At 38.7% G+C, this 22313-nt stretch overlaps 1 protein-coding gene across 1 annotated transcript in view; it reads right to left on the bottom strand.

Annotated features, from left to right (window-relative positions):
- Nucleotides 1–22313, bottom strand: part of trim54 (tripartite motif containing 54) — a 123932-nt gene that overhangs the window by 35782 nt on the left and 65837 nt on the right. The window contains exons 5-7 of the mRNA XM_028796791.2: nt 2643–2876; nt 763–785; nt 317–441 (exon numbers count right to left, since the gene is read on the bottom strand). Of these exons, the coding sequence (XP_028652624.1) occupies nt 317–441; nt 763–785; nt 2643–2876 (382 nt within the window). The remainder of the gene's footprint in view (nt 1–316; nt 442–762; nt 786–2642; nt 2877–22313) is intronic.

Here is a 22313-nt window from a genome sequence, read left to right on the forward strand (position 1 = left end):
TCACAATATGTATTGTATGCAGCTTAAGTGCACAGTAAGAATGGGAAGGTGGGAAAATGACAAAAATATGCCTTGCCTCAGGTGGCATTATTTAAAGCACTGGCCCTGTACACACCAGCAAAGTTAAATGCAAATTAAATTATCAGATGTTGCCATTCTTCATTTATAATGCTCATTTCATTAACAGATCAATCAAAATTTCCTAATGCTGTCAAAAGTAATCTAAAGAAATTGAATCTTACAGAACCTGCAATTCCTTTTTTTGTTCCACATCAGGTATCAAAACATGTAAACCAGACTCTCGCATGCCAAATACCTGTTTGAAAATCTATAGTTCTCAGCATCTCCCCCACGTCTTCAGTGTTGATCACAAAATGATCCATTTTCTCATAGCCGGGTTCTGTCCTCTCCATACTGGAAGCTTTAGCACTGTCAGTGACCCTAGGAGTAAAGGGTTAAGATCAAAAAGCAGAGACTGAACAAAAAGAGAAGCTACACAAAGGCCAGAGCAACAAAACCTCCTGATATTTACATTGAATTAATGATGAAATTCCAAAAGAGTACAAAGTGGAGAAGACAACACACGGTACCTCCAATCCAGATGAATTCATCACAAACATGATATTCTAAAACCTTCAGTAAACAGCCTAAAAACCTGTAAGCTTCAATTATGTAGTAATTATTCCATGCTGTTGCTCTAATTTCTATCAATAGTTTCAGAAACTCGATTGCTAGAAGTCAAGTTTTTAATAATTGACTTACTTTTTAATCAGCTCCTTTGCACTCTGTGAGGAATAAGAAAACACAACATTTTTAAATGACTTGATCAAATACATGCAGTAGAGGTTGCCCTAAGCTGGTGTTCCCACTCCTTCTTTCTTAAAATCTCAAGTTTTTTATTATTGTTTTCATTTGGTACAACATACACCTGCTTTGCGCATTGCACTGTAATGGCGACAAACTACAAAGGCTCACACAACAGAGGAAACAGCACATCAAAACTTTAAACTTTCCAGCCTAATTTATTCTTTATACTAACGTATTGCCATCATCCAAGTCCACTGTTGGTGCTATCATTAGGGTCTCCTTTGATTTTAAAAGTCAATTTATATGTGTCATGAAAGAAGAACTACACAACATATAGCAACTTCCTCAGACCAGCTTAACTCAATTTAGGGGTGCAGGAGGTTGAGGAAAATGTTAGCAGCATCACGTGCAGGTCAGGATGCTAGAGTGGGTGACCATTTACTGCAGAAGAGCATCGAGTTTGAACAATGGAGAGCTGAATAAAGTTAACTTACATGCAGACATAATTAGGAGATTACAAGGATGTGGAAGATGTGTGAACCATCATATACATTAGAAAGAAAAGAGGACTACATATTGAAAAATAGGGGTATCTAAACAAAAGTGGACATTACTTACTGTAAAATAGCAATGGGCAGGTTGATGTCTGGATCCAAATAAAAAAATAACCTGCCCAACTATACATAATTAAGAATAACATCTAACATATAGATTGATACAGTATATCCATCCATCCATCCGTTATCCAACCCGCTATATCCTAACTCCAGGGTCACGGGGGTCTGCTGGAGCAAATCCCAGTCAACACAGGGTACAAGGCAGGAAACAAACCCTGGGCCGGGCGCCAGCCCACCGCAGAGGTTGATATATTTTTTTATTTATTATTAATGTCTAACAATATAAATGTTTAAACAGGCAGGGAAACGTTTTAAAATACAAGGAAGCTGGATAAGCCAGTTGTTGTTCTGGGACATTTACGACTCACTAGATCAGGTAAGACCTATTTTTAGGTGCACTGCTCATCAGTGATGGGAAGTTGGCCAGACTGGGACAGGTGTGCTGGGATACTTTACATGAGATGGGAAAGTAAATTTATGACACTGAGAGAGAATCAGATTTGAGAAGGCATTTTATGATTACCTGTACATCCTTTCTTTATTGATTGTCCAAAACTAAATTTGTGTATATTTTGAAACTGTGCAAAATGAAGGGCAGGACATGAACAGGCACCAACTGGACTGGAATGGGGGAATATGTCTGCCTGACCAGGAGGTGTGACAAGGACAACAATAGTGGACTTAAATTAAGGGCTGAGAGAAAAGATAAAACATCTCTGTTATGATCATCCATGTTGAGGGCCAAGCTGTCTCTGTCTTGGCCATGCCAAACTGCACTAGATCAGAGACTAATCAAGGCAGAGAGACACCTGGTAGCCTGTTATCTGGATGTATTATTTTAACCAACACATTTGTACTTTGTTTATATTTCTGGCATATTATCTATAGTACATTTCTTTCCTGCCTCTTCTGGCACTCTGTCTAATTGCCTATGATCATATAGATAAAAGGTGATGTAACATATAAGGAAGTATTGCAGGAATTTGGGGCATTCCATTAATGTCTACTGTATGTAATACAGAGTATAAAGGTCAGAATTAGATCATCCTAGGACCCCACCACAACAAAACACCATAAAAAACACATTTATCCTCACAGAATTAATCGGTGCAAGCAAAAAGAGTATTTTAGAACAAAAAGTATTAATCAATAAAATCTGTGTTGTCCCTTTCTTGATTTCAGGATGATGAGCAGATTCCAAAATGAGGGGTAGCTTACTTGAAGAAAGACTGATATCTGAGGCTCCTCCATGAACTGGATTGAGGTTTCTACAAGTTTAGAGGATTTTTCAAGATGGTCTCCATGTTGTCGGATAAGGGACCGCACATGGCTGAGCTTTTCTTCTTGTTCGTGAGTAATACTTAATAGAAGTTCTTTTTTCTTCTCCTCTAGTATGCTGTAAAGGGAGTCAAACTTCTCACAGAGCTGCTGTTTTTGCCTCCGTGCATTGTCCTACAAAAGATGACCCAGAAGGAGAGGTATAATTAGATTCATACCAAACAGTTAACATAATAAGAATCTTTTAGTACCACTTTTACTGATGGAGGTATAATAAAGCAGTGGTTAGTTCTACCACCACATAGCTCTAATGGACAGACAGGGTTTAAATCCTTGCCTAGTAATTGTCTGTGTGGAACTTCCATGCTCTCACTGTATCCATGTGGGATTTTCCTCGGGTTCCTCTGGTTTTTCCCACAATTCCAATGACATGCAGATTAGATAAACTCGCCAAATTATAGTGAGCATGGGTGCGTGTCCCATAAGGACTGTCATCCCACCCAGCAATGCTTTCCCCTTCGTCCTCCAGTTCTGTGCAACTCTGAATTCACAGAACATGATTATACTGAATATGCAATCTGAATATGCATATCATGCAGGAAATTAAATTTTAAAATAATTATTTACAATTAAACTTGAATTGAGAATTTGCATTGGCTAGTTTCAAAATTCATTGACTCTGGTGTGTCTAAAATGCAAAGGCATTTTTTTGAGTTCCTGATTATTTAATTACAATCAGTTTAGAAGAACCTACAAAATTATTTTTCATTTTGATATTACAGTGTGATGCTGACCAGTGTCTAAAATCTAATCTCATTTCATTTTGTAATGTAATAAAAAGTAGAAGTGACCGCTCTCCAGATACTTCAGATAGTTACCACCAATTTCATTGTCTTATTACCACTTTTTTTCTTGGAGTCACAAGATGGCCATTACTGTTAGCGTGCCTTGCGTCTGTGCATCTTCTCCACCAATATGGTTGGCGTGTGCTCTCTGCATGTGTATCAGTTTTCCTTCAATATTTAAAAAAATTGCAATCTGAGTGAGTGTGGTGGTGTGTCTTGCTATAGATTGACTCCTAGTGCTCAATCTGTGCCGACGCTCAGCTTTACTACCTGATTTTGAGCCCTCTGCATTCTGGGACTACAACATTTACGTGAAATATTTGTTTTTAATTTTTTTGAATAATTAAATGGACAAAGATGGTTATTCGTTTAAACTCCATAAAAATAACTCAGTTAACATTATACCTATCTGGTTTTTGATTGGGTGATGTGAATAAGAAATTAATGTGGCAAAAACACTGGAAGCCGCAAAAATCAAAATGAATTGTTAGGTCAGTGTATTTAACAAAGAATAAAAAACAAACTGGATCTAGTGCAGTAGGTGTAGATACTGACATGGAGGATGAAGAATAAAAGGAATGGAAGCAAGACAATGGGAATGAAGACACATCAGACGAGTTGGAGGATAAGAAAATCTCCAAAGTAATGTGCTGCACTGAGTGTGGATAACAGAACAATTTAAGATTGCATGATATCCAAGTGAAATGCTAATTTACTGTATGTTTGCAAGTACAGTATATGTGTATGCAGTACTGATTTCATGTACTTATTAGGCTGATGATGTCATTAAATTTTAACAGCGCTAATTGCACAAATTGCTGTTGTCAGCATCCCCCATTTCCCTCCTGGGCCATCACTATGAGCTCTGGAACCTCATAATATACAAATTACGGATTGTTGACTCCACATTGAGTTCTATACCATCTTGTGTCTAATGTTGTTATGATACCCTCTAGTCCTGCAACCCCATACCATCTTCAAGAAAGACAGATATATGGAAGGATAGAATATTTTATGGCAGGTACTGAGATATGGACCCTGTTGTGGTCTCTGTTCAGTCTTACCAAATAATTCATGCAATTAATTCAATCTTTTACAGTATAACAGCAATTCAATGGCTATCTAATGACAGATCTGAAAATTTCTAATGAACCAAAAAATATTAAAAAACATTGCATCTGTCCTGGAAAAACTTGGAACTATCCTCATCTTATGTCATAGTCTTGACATCGCACATTCAATGACTTTACTGTGGTCATACTGATGACGTTCTCCTCTCACGTCTCCCTTTTTGTACCATGCCTTAACATCTGCACCAAACGAAAATGATGTCCAAGACTGGCAATGCTTAAAACTGGATAGGAAAACAAAAAAAACTGCTGCGTTGTCTATGAAATTTAAATAGACAAGAACTTAGAAAAATAGTTCAGAGAGTGATATTTCAATAAACAAATACAATATGGGCTCATAAACATTGAATGATACTAGGAATTCTAAAAGAAACTTCTCTGAGACTTCCAATAAGAACAAACCCCTCAGTAAAGGAATGCGTAAATCAGATTAAGTGCAAATATTATGTTTGTGGTGTACCTTTAAAGTATCTCAAGGAACTTCTATTTCAGGATGAATGATTATCACAAAAGCAAAGGATCTTAAAGAACAAATAAACATCTCTGAAGTTTATGAAGGGCTGCTTTTTGAGCTTCGGCAGGAAATATGGATATTAGTTAGCACTGTGGAAGCAGCTAGTAAAAAGATCTGATGAGAGGATTAGAGATAATTATCTTACTGCTGTCAGATTTACAATGCAAACAAAACAGTTCTAATTAGAAGAAGTAAGAATGTAATAAGAATGATAACCCAAAAACTACCATGTGTTAATAAATTAATAAAAGTTCAGAACAGAACTCCTTGTACAACTGAATATTTTACATAGCAGGATATACAGTATATTCCAGCTGGGATGTCATTGTATGTGGAGTACACCATTGTAGTGAAGTGTTTGAATGACCTTAACTCAAATTTGTACTAATCTTCTTCTTTTTTTTTTTGTAAATGTTATCATTTTCCAGCAAACAACATCCATGGAAATACAGTATAATATACTATGTTAAAATATGCTACCACTTTGACACCCTTTAAGTCTAGAAAGTTTAATTCAGCAAATTGTGATCAATCAATAATATACAGTGGTGGAACCATACTAATTTGTCTTTAAAACTTGATAAAATTTGTTTCTCAAATGCGGCAGAGTGGACATATTACACTTTTACTTGGACATGCCAGGGGACGACTGCTTGTTTTAGTCATTATTTCTTAAAATGAAGTGAATGCATATAAATGCGTACAGCTCTAACATTTTTTATTAAGTTTACAGATGACACAATGGTGGTGGGTCTCATCATCAATGGAGATAAGTCAACTGACAGAATGGAGATATGACAATTGGCGGACCAGTGCAAGTGCAACAATCTCTCTTATTTGGACAAGATGAAAGAGATGATTCTTAAATTCATCAAGACCTATGCCTGTCCACAATCCACTGCACATCAAGGGCTCAGTGGAACTGGTCAAGAACAACAAATTCCTTGGTGTGCATCTGCTGCTGAACTTACTTGGTCAATTAACACCACCTCCATAGCCAAGAAGGCGCAGCAGCATCCCCACTTTCTTTGATGGCTGAAGAAGACAAGACTTTCTCCCAACATTCTCCAGGGGCACCATTGAGAGCATTCTAACCAGCACCATCTCTGTCTACTTTGGGTAGTGCGTAGTGCACTCTGCAGAAAAGATCATTAGGTCGTCTGTGCACTCCACTGATAACATCTTTGTAAAGCATTTTACCTGCAAAGCTTACAGCATTGTGAAGGACCGCTCCACACCCCTCCAATGGTCTCTTCATCTCACTTCCATCTGGCAGAAGGTCCTGTAACATCTGAACTAGTTCTGCCAGCTACTACAACAGCTTCTACTCCGTGACTGTCTGGATTTTGAACTGAGTGCTGTCCCACCGCCCTCAGATCTCAGTACATTTGCTACACGTGTCACTACTGTTGTATTTTTTAGTCTTACTGTTATTATTTATTAATTATCTATCCATCCATCCATTTTCCAATCCGCTGAATCCAAACACAGGGTCACGGGGGTCTGCTGGAGCCAATCCCAGCCAACACATGCACAAGGCAGGAACCAATCCCGGGCAGGGTGCCAACCCACCACAGATTAATTATCTATTTCAAATTATTACTATCTATTCACTTACTTACTTATTATTTATTTATCTATCATAGTATAGTATACTTTAGTTCATTATCTGTCGTGCACTTGTCCTGTGTTTATGTATATTTTGCACCACATTCCTGGGAAACATTATTTCTTGCTACTTTATGCTGCAATATGGTGTATGGATGGTATGACAATCATGCCACTTGACTTAACTTAAATTAAATATTATTAATGAAACCAGGCAGTATGGCAGTTAGATCTGCATTATCAGAACTCTTTGTCTTGATTGGGCTGATCCTGTAGATTTCCTACAAGCACCTTGTCATTTCCTCTACCCAATAAGCAGATTTCAAATTCATTACACTGCCCTGTTTGGTGTCTCATTCAAAGCCCAATCCCAGCCTCCAATTCTTGCCACAGCTTTTCTATTGTTCAGAATACCGTGAGCTTCCTAAGCTTCTTTTTTTATTTCAAAACATTCCAATATACATCAATAAATCATTTTTTAAGCAATTAGATTCAACATAACCTAATTTATTTCGAACCCAAAACACCCACATATCCAAAGAACGACCCTACAAAGACCTAAGGCAGAAGGTGGCATGGCTCTACCCAACTTTCAGTTTTATTACTGGGCAGCAAATATACAAGCTATAAAAACCTGGACACAAATAGATGAACATACACAGGCTTGGTCTGCAATGGAAGTAAAATCCTGCAATACGCCTTTATATTCCCTGCTTTGTGCCCCAATAAATGCAAGTTATCGTCAATATACTAACAACCCAATTGTGCTTCACTCACTCAGGACATGGAACCAATGTAGAAAGCATTTTAAGATGGAGAATCTTTTATCTGTGGCACCTCTGCATGAGAACCACCTCTTTCAACCCTCGCAAACATATGCAGTTTTTAATATCTGGAAAAGATTTAGGATTAAATTGCTTAGAGATCTTTATATAGACAACATCTTTGCATCCTATCCTAAATTTGGATTACATTCCAAATTTAACTTTCCACCTACACATTTCTTTCACTATCTTCAAATTAGGAACTTTGTTAAACAGAACCTGCCCAATTTTCCTCATCTTGCACCCTCCTCCATGCCGGAAAAAATATTGCTCAATTTTGAGGATTTAAACACCATCTCTGCAACATATAAAATTATTTTACAGTCCCTCCCTTTCAAAGATCCAAGAGGACAATGGGAAAAAGATCTCTTAATCAATATATCAGAAAAGGAGTGGAAAGTAGCAATACAGAGAATTCACTCAACCTCCATATGCGCAAAGCATACAATTATTCAATTCAAAATTATACACATGTGATCCAGCACATCTGTCTCGCTTAAAACTGTCCAAAATGTTTCCAGGGCAAGATCCAACCTGCGAACGCTGTAATCAAGTCCCAGCCTCACTGGATCACATGTTTTGGGCCTGTGCCAAATTAACATCATTTTGGACAAAAATTTTTAAGTGCCTTTCAGACAGCCTTGGTGTCCCAATCCCTCCTAATCCACTAACAACTGTGTTTGGTGTTCTTCCAGGTGGGTTTAAAGTGGAGAAGGACAAACAAACTGTGATTGCATTCACTACACTTTTGGCACGCAGACTGATTTTGCTAAACTGGAAGAATCCTAACTCTACTCTAATAAGTCAGTGGGAAACTGATGTTTTATATTATTTGAAATTGGAAAAAATCAAATTCTCACTTAGAGGATCTGTGCAGAACTTTTTCAAAACCTGGCAGGATCTAGTCAATAATATTTTAGAATAAGCTCTTAAAGCACCAAGGAAGCAATTCTCTTCACATTTTTTTCTCTTCTCCATTCATCTCTATTGCCCTATTAAACTCAACAATTCAGGTATTGTGAGGGATGGCCAGCCATATATTCTGGCCCACACCTCCAAACTGCCAGGTGCAGCCCTCCCAGCAGTATGGAGGCTCCCCGAATTTCAGCAGGGCCTCATGGACCTTGTAGTTTTTACAAACAGCCCTGCTGGATACCATGGGGAACACCAGGAGCCGCTATAGGGAGGCTTGGGGAGTACTACGTGCCCTATAACCCAGAAGTACGTCCTGATCACATGGCCAGAAGGAACGACGTGCTTCCGGGATGAAGAAAAGGACTTTTTATCTGACCCAGAAGTGATAAGAAATCATGGACTGCAGGGTTGAAACCACTTCCGGGTCAGGGGATATAAAAAGACCTTGGGAAAGCCCAGACGCTGAGCTGAGCTCGGAGGAAGTGTGGCTAAGTATCTGGGAGAGGAGGAGTGAGAATTGTATTATTGTTGATTAATTAGAGTATTGTATATTGTATATGAGTATTGTGGAGTGGAGGGTGCTTTGTGCACAGTATTATAATAAAAAGTCAAGATATTGGACTTTTACCTGGTGTTTGGCATGGTACCTGAGGGTTCAAGAGGATGATAGCACCCTCTACTGCTACTGTATGTTTACAAGCTTTAAGGTTTACCCCGTTGGCCATGCTCTGTTTCTCAGGGGTTGGTGTCGATTTGTTTTCATTTTTTGTAAAAACTGATCTATTTGTATGGAATGATTAAAATTAATAATTTTTTTTTTTTTTTTAAATAATTTTATTTAAAAAAAAAAGAAAAGAATACCGTGAGTATGTTGAAAAATGGAAGAACTAACAAAGGTATGTGTTACATTTCTGGGATTTTCATTAACATGAGATGCCATACAGTACTATACATACATATCTAGTTTATATGAAAGAAGGGAGCAGGGGCTAAAGTTCTTTACACACTACTGTAGGTGAATTATTTTTCCTATCAGAAAGAAAAGGCAAAGCTGTCAATATCATACGCCAGCCATTTCATTAAGACTCCACAACTTCTTACAATGGTAGTAAGCAAATATAAATAGCTTTCAGGGCCTTGTAAAGCAGCCTGAGTTAATAACCACAGTGAATTTGAAGGACAGCTGATTAAAAGTGAAACCCTCGCTGCCATTATGTTGTATAATTTTAAAATCAATTTTCTTTATAAGAAGAATGGGATGTCTTTGGTGTTATTAAAGTTCATAAGAGAGGAAGCACAAAGATTTTCTTTTCCACTTTTTCCCATTAATGAGCTTAGACAACCTTTTTTTGGAAATGTGAATTTCCCCTTGGGATTAATAAAGTATCTATCTATCTATTTTTGCTGCTGCATCTCGTTCTCGAGTATTTGCTTTGCCAGAGTCCTACTGCTCAGAATTTCCTAAAGCCAATTATTCTTGTCTCAGCCTCCTGCTTCTGCCCAGTGAGGGTCTGTGCAAACTGTCTGATGCCATCAGGCAACTGACTTCATTTCACCCAGAAAGTAGAGGTTTGGCTCGACCATATTTTGGCTGACCTTGACAAGCATCTTAGCTGGGTGTAAAATTCATGCAAAGGAGAGTTTTTCTCCACATCCTTTATGATTATGAATTGTTTGGCTCTAATTCTTAATATGAACATATTGAATTATGAATTATTCATGATTGACTATTATTATTTTAATGTATCTGAAAGCAGAGTGTAATAGTACAGGACTATGCTTTCTTTGATAACCAGCTATACTTCAGAATGAAGGGGTGAGAGTTTTTTCCATTGATTGTTCTGTAATAATTTGTAAAGCCAACTTTATCTCTCATCCTCTTATCCACTTTTCCTGGTGAGGGTTGTGGTGGGATTAGGTCAAACTGATCGGCCCATACTTCCCTGGCCCCAGCTGCAGATTCCAGCTCTTCCTGGGGAATTCTCATGTGTTCCCAATCCAGCTAATACATATTATCCCTCCAACGTCTTCTTTGTCTACTACAAGGTCTCCACCCAGTGGGACGTGCCTAAAGCAGCTGTAGGATGGAGCTCTCTCTGGGGCATTTTTACTACATACCCATAACACCTTAACTGGATTTTCTCAATCCAAAAGAGCAGCAACTCTACTCTGAGTCTTTCTTGAATCACTGAGCTTCTCACGCTGTCATGGAGTATCAGCCCAGTCTCATTCTTTTGGTCGTTACCCATAGGACAGGAGATCAACTGGTAAACCAGAGCTTTGTCTTTAGACTCAGCCTCTGCTTCACCACCACAGAACAGCACAGCGCCTGTCGATCTCACAATCCCTTTTTCTTTCACACGTGTACAAGATCCTGAGAAGCTTTAACTCCTCCACCAAGTGCAGTTGTTCCCTCCTTACCTGGAGAGAGCAATCCACTCTTTTCTGAGAGAGAACCATAACAGGAGACTTGGAGATTTTAATCCATATCCCAGCAACTTCAGAATTGGCAGCAAGTTACTCGAGTAAATGCTGAAGGTGACAGTCAAAGAGACAAAGAGCATAACATCATCTGTATAAAGCAACCATAATACCCATAGCCTCCCCAACTGGACACCCTAACATCCTCAGCTGCACCTTGATATCCTGTCCAGGAAAACCACAAACAGGAGTGGCGGCAAGACACAGTCTTGAAGGAATGGAGTCCCTTTTGGAGATTATCAAATGGCATTTAAAGGACTCTGTAGAGCACAAGGAAAATATTCTCTGGTCGGATAAGAAAAAAGTTGAACCCTTTGGGCAGAACTCCAAGCACTATGTCTGGCAAAGACCAGGCACTGCTCATCACCTGCCTAATCCCATCCCAATGTTGACACACAGGGCTAGTAGCATCATGCTATGGGCTCTGTTCTCAGAAGCAAGGACATGCAGACTGGTCAGAATTAAGGGAAGAATGAATGCAATGAAATATAGAGAGGTCCTTGAAGAAAACCTGCTTCAGAACGCACACAGACATCAAACAACCTCAAACTGAGGCAACAGATCACCTTTCAGAATGACAATGACCCGAAGCATACAGCCATGACAATGCTAGAGTGTCTTCAGGACAGCTCTGACTACCCTTGACTGGTGCAGCCAAAGCCCAGACTTAAACTCCTTAGAGCATCAGTGGGAAGACGTGAAGATGGCAGTTTACAGACACTTCCTATCCAATCTAATGGAGCCTGAGAGGATCTGCCAGGAGAAATGAGATAAACTGCTAAGTGTGTGCTTTTGGACATTGTTGTATCTCAGTGTCTGTCTGTAGCCAGGCTGTTCTACAGATTATATTTAATGGGTTCCCCTGCCTTTTAACAGGCAGGCCATTCCATCTGGGATGCCATGTAGAAGACCTGTCGTGCTACAGACAGACTCTGAGACACAGCAAAGTCCAAAAGCACACACTTTTTATTCACAGTTCTTCTGCTGCGCACACAACACAGTGCACCAACCAGCCACAATGCTCAGTCCTATCCTTTTCTTCTCTTATCTGGCCGTCTCCACTCCTCTCCCACAAGCTCTGTCCACTGCCTCCTGACTCTGGCTCCCCGAATGGAGTGAGGCGGCCTCTTTTATACTGCACCCGGATATGTGCTCCAGGTGCTCCTCGATCACCTTCCAGCAGCACTTCCGGGTGTAATGGAAGTGCTGCATGCCATGGCTCTGGAGCTGTCCAGGCACCCCCTGTTGGTGGCCATGGGCCCCAGCAGGGTTGAGCTTCTAAGCTCCAGTCTGGTGGCCCCAATGTAAACCAGGGGGGCTGCCCTCTCGTGTCCCGGGGGAGGTACTGCTGGTGATATGTCCTCTCCTCAAAAGGGCACCCTAATCGGGCAAGGTCCCCAGCCGTCTGTCACATGGGTTATTAAGAGTAGAGTGTGATGGGCAAAAATGGCAACATTTTCCATGTAAAATTTAATGTACAACACAATGAAGTCTGCAGAAAGTGAATGGAACTGAATCCACAGCATATATAAATACTCTGAAAAAATGTTTCAGAAAGATAATCACTCTAAAAAGATATTAATTCTATCAGCTAAAGAAACTTGAAGAGTTGATCATCTATTAACATCTTGCTTAATGTTTTCTGTCATGTTGCAAAAATTTAATTTAGAAAGATCTTTGAGATTCATACTCCCGAATACCTAAACTGATCTGCCACATCAGCAGAAATTGCTCTAATGTATTATGGCATGAGAGTGAGATAACAGGAAAGAGCATGCTTTTATTCAAATTAAGTTTGAACCCAGAGGTCCTGTAAAATGTATCTAGTAGATTTTTTTTTATGATTGGCAATGATAAGTTTCGATTCATAATTAACAGAATGGTATCATCCATAAAGAAAGGTACTTTTTGCTCTGATCCTTCCCTTAGGTTTTTCTTTACTTCTAATTGTTGAATTGCTCAGCTAACTAAAATCCTCAGCCAATTCAGACAGTAAGTTACTAAATTAATATTTCATCACAACTGAAACTAAACACTTAGTTCAATAATTGAACTAGATAGAGATTGCCAGGCTCCGTTTATGTCAGGGGTGTTGAACTCCAGGCCTGCAGGGTTTGTAGTGGCTGCAGGTTTTCATTCTAATCCTTTCGCTAATCAGTGACCAGTTTTCACTGCTAATTAACTTCTTTTCCCTTCATTGTAATAGCTTTGTTTTTAAGGATTCAGTGCTCAGGATTGATTCTTTCTTTCATTAAATGACAGCCAAATAGAAATGAGTTGTAAAATGAGCCAACAGATGACCAGCTAAATTGGGGCAACAAACTCCAACCAGTTTCTTAATGCTTGCTGTTAATTAAACCCGTTATTTAATTCCATGGTTTATTGCTGCTCTCATTCTGCCACAGCAGACCTTTTCAAAACTTTTGATTTTTGTGTTTTTTCTAAAAACACTGTCAAAATGTTTTGGTGACCCGAGAGATCAACTTTACCGAGACCATGACCTTTCTTTATTTTCAGATAATGTGTGATGGTCACAGGTGAGCTGGTCATGTGGCGGCTTGTTTTGTGTCTTATTATTGTTTGGCTGCTAATTAAGGAAAAAGAGACAACTAAGGGGCCAGAGTCAAGTTAATTAAAAAGAGCAGCAAAAACTAGTCACTAATTAAGAAGATGGTTAGAATGAAAAGCTGAAGCCACTGCGGCCCTCCAGGACCAAAGTTCAACACCCGTGATTTATGTTAATCAGTTTTGAACCACTTTGCCTATCCTGTCTGTTTAAACAAATGTGTGTCTTTATGTGTACTTATCATATAATTAGTGATTTGCAATATTTGTATAGTATATGCCTTTACCTGTGAACTTGTCAGCCTTCACTCAGTGAATAGCACTAAACAAAAATAAACCTGAACAGAAAAATATTTCCTTAATTCTGTGAATGTTTCTGCTTAGTGATCAGTATGGTGTCTCCCCAGGGGACTGAATCTTCAATAGCTGATACCCGTTCAGTCCCCCAGGATCTATTACCAGCAAAATTGAGTGTCAGGCAAACACCAAACCTTGATAGGATAACAGTCCATCAAATGGCATACTAATGTGTGTTGGGCCAGTTAACTAGTCACTGCATGCCTTTAGTATGTTGGAGGAAAACCAGAGCACCCAGTTTTTATTAGACTATACTGTTAAATAGGGCTGGATTAAGACCTTTAGAGGCCCTAAAGCACTTAAAAGATTTTGGTGCCCCCATATATATGAGCTGCACTCACGGTCAGTGGATGACTGAATGGGACAGCCGACATGAACAATACAAGAACGATCATGTGAGCCTCGGTGAACTGTGTGGCAGTTACCAGATTCTGATTTTGTTGTATTCCTAAGATTAATATATGTATATCATTAACTTCTATTATTACAATTACATTATTGTTTTTTTTTATTCTATATATATGTATGTATTTTTTTTCATCTAATATGGGAGCCCCTTTTTATGGAACTTGTTTCAGCCATGGCAATGGAAATTCTCTTGATGCCCTAAGCATGTGCTTATTTTATTTAATGGTTAACTCTACCCTGCTTTGGATTCTCTTTCTTTCTCTCTTTCTTTCTTTCTTTCTTTCTTTCTTTCTTTCTTTCTTTCTTTCTTTCTTTCTTTCTTTCTGTTTAAAGTGATGACTCAATAATGCAGTTTAATGTTTTGTCTGATTGCCTCAGATTTGAGCTCAAGGGAATTTGAAATTGGCATCCATTTTTTTAAATCTATGACATACAGCACTCAGCAATGATTTTATTTGCTCATTTCAGGTATAAAAAACTCTTTTTGCTCATTGGTTTTCTGTCTGTTCCCTGCAAAATTGCTTTAAATATCTTGAGAGGAGACACATAGATTGTAAAAGCCAAAAGGTCTGTTCCAAAGACTGGCCCACATATAAACAAATGGATGATGCTTTTTTGCAATACTAGAATTTAAAAGTAGGCCCAGACTGAAGCTGATTTATCAATTCATACTTATTTAAAAATCCCTTGCATAGCAATTTCTTTATGGAAATTGTTGTTCCTTAGTCAGAAAAACCCATGGCCATGAAACTAGTAACTGTAGCAGAGATATGCCAGGTTGATAGAATGGGAGATTAATAAAAAAAAAGAATTTATTTGGCTATTTCATAGCTGCTTTTGATGCGCCAGTTCTAATAGATTATAATAAGGTATTACAATATCATATACTTTATAGATTTGCTATCATTAGTAGCCTATACTATTCTCTCCTCTCGTTTCCGTTTTTCTTGTGCCAATGTCTCCTGATCAAAGTACTCTGCAGCGTCCTGTGATGCTGGAGCAGCGAGGACACACCAACTCTCTACAAGACCCACTACGTGTAATCTTCTTAACAATGTGCTACTTCCGAATATTTATGTTTAGCAGAATTTCCAGGGGTGACCAGGCAGTCTTTTGGCCTTTTTTTTTTTTTACTTTCTCCAGCATCCTGCCTGCTTGAGTTCTTATTTTCCTGCCCTCACTGGCCATCTGACCAGAGCATCAGGATTAATATTATAACCATCAGACACTTAAAAATGTATTTTACTTTACCATTTCTATTACCTACTTATTTATCCGTCCAATCTTTGCTGTCACAGGTGCCAGCTGCCCCATAATCCTGCTCTGGATAAGCAGGTTTGGAAGACGGATAGATAGATGGATGTAAGTTTGCATTTACTTATTTTGTTTTATTTAATTTGTTCATTATTGTTTGCATATCATTTTATATTTTTATTCCTTGGAACTGTATTTTTTTCTCTTTAATGTCTTGTAAAGCAAATTGAGCTACACATTTTGTATGAAAGTGTGCTATAGAAATTTTGTTGCAAAATATGAATTAGGCAAGTCCATGCTAGAATAGGCAAATTAAGCTCCTTTTCTGAAACATCCATACTATTGCCTGTCTTGAACATATACGCCATTTCATCCATAGGAGTCATTCCAAATTCATTCAGAATATGAACTGAAAATATTTTGATTTTAACACTGGCAGTGGATTGTGATCTACTGTATATTTAAATTCTCCTATAGTAAAAGTTGAAAGGTAACCCCCAAGTTAATAAGTAATACAACAGAACAGGAATTGTAAGTGCATATTGTGCACCGTTTGGCTCACTTCTGACACATTCATTGGGTTACCAATGACACCATTGTTTGGACTGGACTGTGGAGTGGAGTGGAGTGGAGTGGACTGGACTGCCAATACTGATGCTCTGTGTAAGAAAGGACAGAGCAGACTATACTTCCTTAGAAGGCTGGTGTCCTTCAACATCTGCAATAAGATGCTGCAGATGTTCTATCAGACGGTCGTGGTGAGTGCCCTCTTCTACACGGTGGTGCGCTAGGGAAGCAGCATAAAGAAGAGGGACGCCTCACGCCTGGACAAACTGGTGAGGAAGGCAGGCTCTATTGTAGGCACAGAGCTGGACAGTCTGATATCCGTGGCAGAGCGATGGGCGCTGAGCAGGCTCCTGTCAATCATGGAGAATCCACTGCATCCACTGAACAGTATCATCTCCAGACAGAGGAGCAGCTTCAGCGACAGACTGCTGTCACTTTCTTGCTCCACTGACAGACTGAGGAGCTCGTTCCTCCCCCACACTATGCGACTCTTCAATTCCACCTGGGGGGTATTAAACGTTAAAATTATACAAAGTTATTGTCTGTATGTATACCTGCATTGTTATCACTCTTTAATTTAATATTGTTCTTTATCAGTATGCTGCTGCTGGAGTATGTGAAGTTCCCCTTGGGATTAATAAAGTATCTATCTATCTATCTATCTATCTATCTATCTATCTATCTATCTATCTATCTATCTATCTATCTATCTATCTATCTATCTATCTCACCTGTTTAGTGCTACACTCGGCCATCCCCAGAGTGACAGAATCACTTTCAGTTCCTTGTTTGCCATTCGCAGATGATACAAATGTTACACCACACTTCACGTGAACACCACAAACATAATGCAAGATGGAAACAAACGTTCAATTAAATACAAAAATAAATCAATCATGTGATGCATCCATATATACACAACTTATTACTGCATCAGATCTTGACAAAAACTAGATAAATGGCCAATCAGCAATGCATTACAATAGGTTAACTGATGGCAAGTTACAGTACATTTGAAAGCTGGACAGAATTACACGTTTTCATGTTACTGATCCATGCCCTGCACTGCTCTTGCACAGCTCCAGAGTTAAGCATTCAGATCCTTATATTCTGCCCAGGTCTTGTGGACTTTTCAGCAGATATTAGTTTTCCTCTCATATTCCAAACATATGCCAACTAAGTAAATTGAAAAATGAACACTGGCCTTGTGCAAGTCAGTGCTGATGTGTGAATTCATGGGGTCTGCAATGGCGCACACATCTAGGGCAGGGTCCTACCTTGCTTCTGATGCTGCTAGTATTGGCTTCAACTCCTGTGATCCTGAACTGGATTAAGTGCATTCAGTAATGGATGGATGACTTGTAATGCGCATTCAAGTAGAGTCTGGGATCAAAGGTCTGAATCCCACACCCCCGCCAAAAAAAAACGAGCTTGGTAAAATTATTGGCACTGATTAAATCTCCCTCAAAAGGCAGGATGACAAGATCAATTGTGTTTCAGCATTCCCTTAGAGCCAATCAATAAAAGCTGTGGTTTACTGCAGTTTAGCTCAACATCCTGGAGCTCTGAAGTGACCACATATTGATGGCACTTGAACAGTTTGTTACTTGAGAAGCAGCAGCTGTATTTATTACCACTGGGGTTCGCATAGCTTTGGACATCATCAGCATCACGGTGATATTCCAGTGCAAAGGTACACATAAATAATCCAAGCAGAAACTGCAAACATTAAATAAAAGAATTTCATGCAATGAAAGTCCTATAGAGCACCATGAGTTACCGTATTTTGGCAACTACTAACTCAGTTTTGCCAAAGGTCACAGTCCATAATTCATCACTCACAGCTGACGGTCTATCACTGTCTATGTGCTCACAGAGGACTGCTGTCAAGTGTATGCCTGGCTGGCAAAGGTGGAATCACAGGTCTGAAGGATTCAAATGCCACATTAACAGGGCACTCCCTAACCCTGTGCAGAGGGCACAGACAGAAGAAGGGTAAGAGCAAATTGTGCTTTTCCTTCATTTGTTTGTGTCACAGGTGGCTCCAGGGTTACATAACACAACTTTGACTTCTTGGACTATCGAGTTGAGTGGCGTAGCTCGAGTTCGCGACACTCGGGGCGGAGTGGGGTGGGGATTCAATTTGCCACCCTCCAACGTATCTGAATATGTTGACCTATTTAAATAGAAAATTATAATGACGTATAGAGAAAAATTAAGATACATTTTGAATAGATTTATTTATATAGAGAGAAACAGCAATATTTTTTTCACATATACAGTAATTATTCATAAGCATCAGCTAGACAAGAATATAGTACAGACGCACTGATAAGCCGTGTTCTGATTATTAGTTTAATATAATTACGCTGCGAAATCCAGAACCGGTGTAGTGTACAAGTGATAGGTGGGGATGAGCAAGAATGCATTCGGATTGTTAACGAAACAAAATTATACATTGTGAATTAGTATTTTATCTTCCTAGAAATTATTATCGGTGTAATGAATTTGTGAATTTCCCCTTGGGATTAATAAAGTGTCTATCTATCTATCTATCTATCTATCTATCTATCTATCTATCTATCTATCTATCTATCTATCTATCTATCTATCTATCTGTTTAATTTTTGTTATTGCCTCATAAATTTCAACCGCCGTGTCTGATGCCGTCACAGAAGGACCGTCTGAAAATGATTTTTGAAGCATTTGTGGATGAAAAGCAGAGAATTCATTCATGAGTGATATTTTTCTGAACCCTGCTGCCACCCCCAAAAATGTGCCACCCGGGGGCGGACCACCCCCTCCGCCCGCCCCTAGTTACGCCACTGTGGGACGTCTAGACCTTATCAACAGATTTGAATCCATTTGCTAATTTATGATCATTTCATCTCTTGAAGTTCCTGAGAAGGGTCTTTCTCTTTAGTCTGCACCTCTCCCTCAGATTCTTTATCTATTCAATTTATTTTGAATATGTGACAGTCATCAATCAAACCGTTTCATAGCTATTTGTATTAAAAGTAAAACGGCTAAAGATAAAACACTTAAGCAAGGTCAGGGTTTTTACATTTTTATTCAATAACACAGGTCTGGAAAAGCAATGTTTTTGTCTCTTATATAAAGTTTTAAGTGATCTTTATAGATTTAAGGGTGCTGAATCCAAATCTGGCAAATGAATTTCTGTATCCCATTAGTTTTTGAGAGATAGAAGGTTTAAAATGAAAAAAAACATTGTTTTAGTGAAAAGCTGTGATATGGTTTTAGAATTACTTATTTAGAAATTAACAAATTATTAATTACACAAATAATTATTTTAAATATTATTATTATTATTTACAAAAAGTAGCCACTTGGTAGTTATTTTTCCTTATGATCATCTGAATGTGTTTCATGGTGGAACGAGCAGCAGATGCTGCTAACACAGCTAACACAGACTCACTCCACTTTCCACTATGGTGTCTCTCTGTTTCAGTGATGTCCTGGTGGAACATCTCCCTACGTTCATCAGAGACCACTTCCATGTACTCGAGGAAAAGATCCAAATGACAGTGTAGGAAATTGATTTTTAAAGACGTGTGCTAGGTAGGAAGAGAGAAACCCCTCAGCTTGTTCTTCACAGTTGTCTGCTTTTGTATTCACAAGAAACTGTGGCACACGCTTTATTTTTCTATTTTTCAGTAAAGGAAAGTGAACTCTTACCTGCTACCTGGTCAAGACAATGGATGGATCAACCTGATTTCTGTAAAATACATTGAAACAACAACTTCTCTATTGGAAAATAAAAGGCATCTTTATAAGCTCCTAATTACAACATTTCTGGCTATTTTATGCTGAAATCACCCTGTACCCAAAGAGAAAGTTTGGGTCAGCCTTCTGGGCTTGTTGGAAATTAGCTTTAATCATCCGATTAGCTTTTTGGCTAAACTTGAGAAAAGATTGTTATTAGTAGTAGAATCTCCATTGTGTTCGTAGTCTGTATCAGACAGTTTCTTAGGAATGATCTGGCATAACCGCTCTTCCTTAGCGTCTTGAATAAGACTTTGGTTGCTAAGTTAAAATCCTCAGTCCTTGTGCAAATTCTGTGGGAATGGAGCAATTGTGATTTCACCAGTCCACGGAAAGTGTGTGGTGGATGGTAATTCCTTTTGTGTAGTATAGTGTACGTGTCAGTCTCTTTAAAATACACTTTAACGTCTATGTTTCTGGAAAGGTTGGGCCCTTGTACGTTGTGGTGTCCAGGAAATTAATACCCTGAACATCCGTAGTGTTTGCTTTTGATGGATGGGTGATGGGTATTTAGAATTCCTACAAAGGTCTCGAATGATTCTCGGTCCTGTTCCCATGTTCCCCAGATGGCCATTTTGAAGAAATAAGAACAGAGAAAAAAAATGGTAATTGATAAAACAAATGTGTAGTAAATACTCAATTTTGGGTGTTCCCACCACAACTTACAGCAAGATCGAAAAAGACTGCCATTTTTCAGCTCAAAATATCTCTCCATTATAATAAAAAAATCTTGGGTCGAGACGTAATCTTCTCGGAAGACACTTTGACGTCCCGCGAGAAAAGGCAGTGAGACAAAAGGACAGCTACTGCACAGGCTTTTAAATGATCGATGCGCAGTGCGACAAGCAGAATACGCAGCTTGGCAGCAGCAGCAGCAGAAAGACAGCAGCTGATCAGACCGCATCTCCTTAGCGTGTGTTCAGCCCCTTTCACAATGCGAGCAGCAGAGATGAGAAGTGGCTGGCACATAGAGTGCCCCAGGGGTGAGGAGGGAGGCACACGAAGCGAGCCGCGGGCAAAGCCCCTTAGTACTTCAGATAATATTCTGAACAGGAAAAATACTTATACCATAAAACAAACTTGAGTTATTTTCAAAATATCGACTATTTTTTTCAAAATGGTGTTTTTCACTGAATCTGATCTCTCACAGAAATGGTTTGTGGTAGAGAAATCCTAATTTCATAAATGGATTCAGCACACCTACATCTATAAAGTACACTCATCTTTTTGGACAGGAGGATTTGGGTGCATACCAGTGTTACCAGTACTCGTTTGTTTTTATTTACAAATATATGGGATAGAATTTGTTTATAAGAAAATTGATTTCCTAATCAAACTGTCATACATGTGAATAATTTTGAAAGAAAAAAATAGGTTAATTTTAACTTAGATTTATAATTTAAAAAATAGAGAATGCTTTTAAAGCAGACATATAATTGAGAAGCATTTGTTGCTCCGCTTATTTCTTGATGGACAAACTTATTTAGGGGTCAGACCTGTCACTTCAACTACAGCTCTAAGTTTCAGTTTAAAGAACAATTCATTTTGAATTTTGAGGAAAAGAGGGGACAAGATCATATAAACCTTATGAACATTTTTTCCATCCAAATATTCATCAATTGAAACAGAATTTTGTAAAGACTCTTGTTGTTGTTGTACTGTTCTCTTTTAAAAATTGGCATATTTTACAGTAGTGCAGTGAAGAACAGGGAAGGAGATTTTCCTAGGGAACCCAGTGATATTTCTTTCCATTTGAATTAAACTTCAACGCGGCCCACTGCCTCATCATCATCACCTGTAATATATAAACTCTTAAAAAGTTTTCATCAGACCTTGTTCAGTATGCCATTTGTCTAACAACAGACTGACTTGAAGCCCTCAAGAAGAAATCATCTGCCATGCGTTTATTTGACTATTCCCATTCAAGTTCAATATTGAATAGAACTGGCACCAGGGACGTTGGGAACACGGCAATCCATCACAGCAGATTGGCCTCACCAGTCATGACAGGGCACCTTTATATAATGTGAAGGAGCAAAGTGCCCATAAATGAAGGCAACGTGAATAAAGGGAGGACATACCTGAGGTGCAGAAGGTGTAGCCGGAGAGAGTCAAGTGCTTCAAAGCAGGATTATCTGTAGATGTGTTTAGCTTACATTACATTTTCGTAAAGTACATATATATATCTTTTTATTTTATTTACATTTGAGAACTTTGCTTTATTTATTGGTAGTGGTACAGTATACTTAGGGCAGGTTTAACCTTAAAAGACCAATCTGTACTGACAGAGCTCCTTCCATCTAAAAGATAAACTACATTCTCACTCATTCTTTGTCTGAACTAACTCCAGAAATTAATAT

The sequence above is a fragment of the Erpetoichthys calabaricus genome, chromosome 3 (genome assembly GCF_900747795.2).
Source record: "Erpetoichthys calabaricus chromosome 3, fErpCal1.3, whole genome shotgun sequence".
Classification (NCBI taxonomy): Eukaryota; Metazoa; Chordata; class Cladistia; order Polypteriformes; family Polypteridae; genus Erpetoichthys; species Erpetoichthys calabaricus.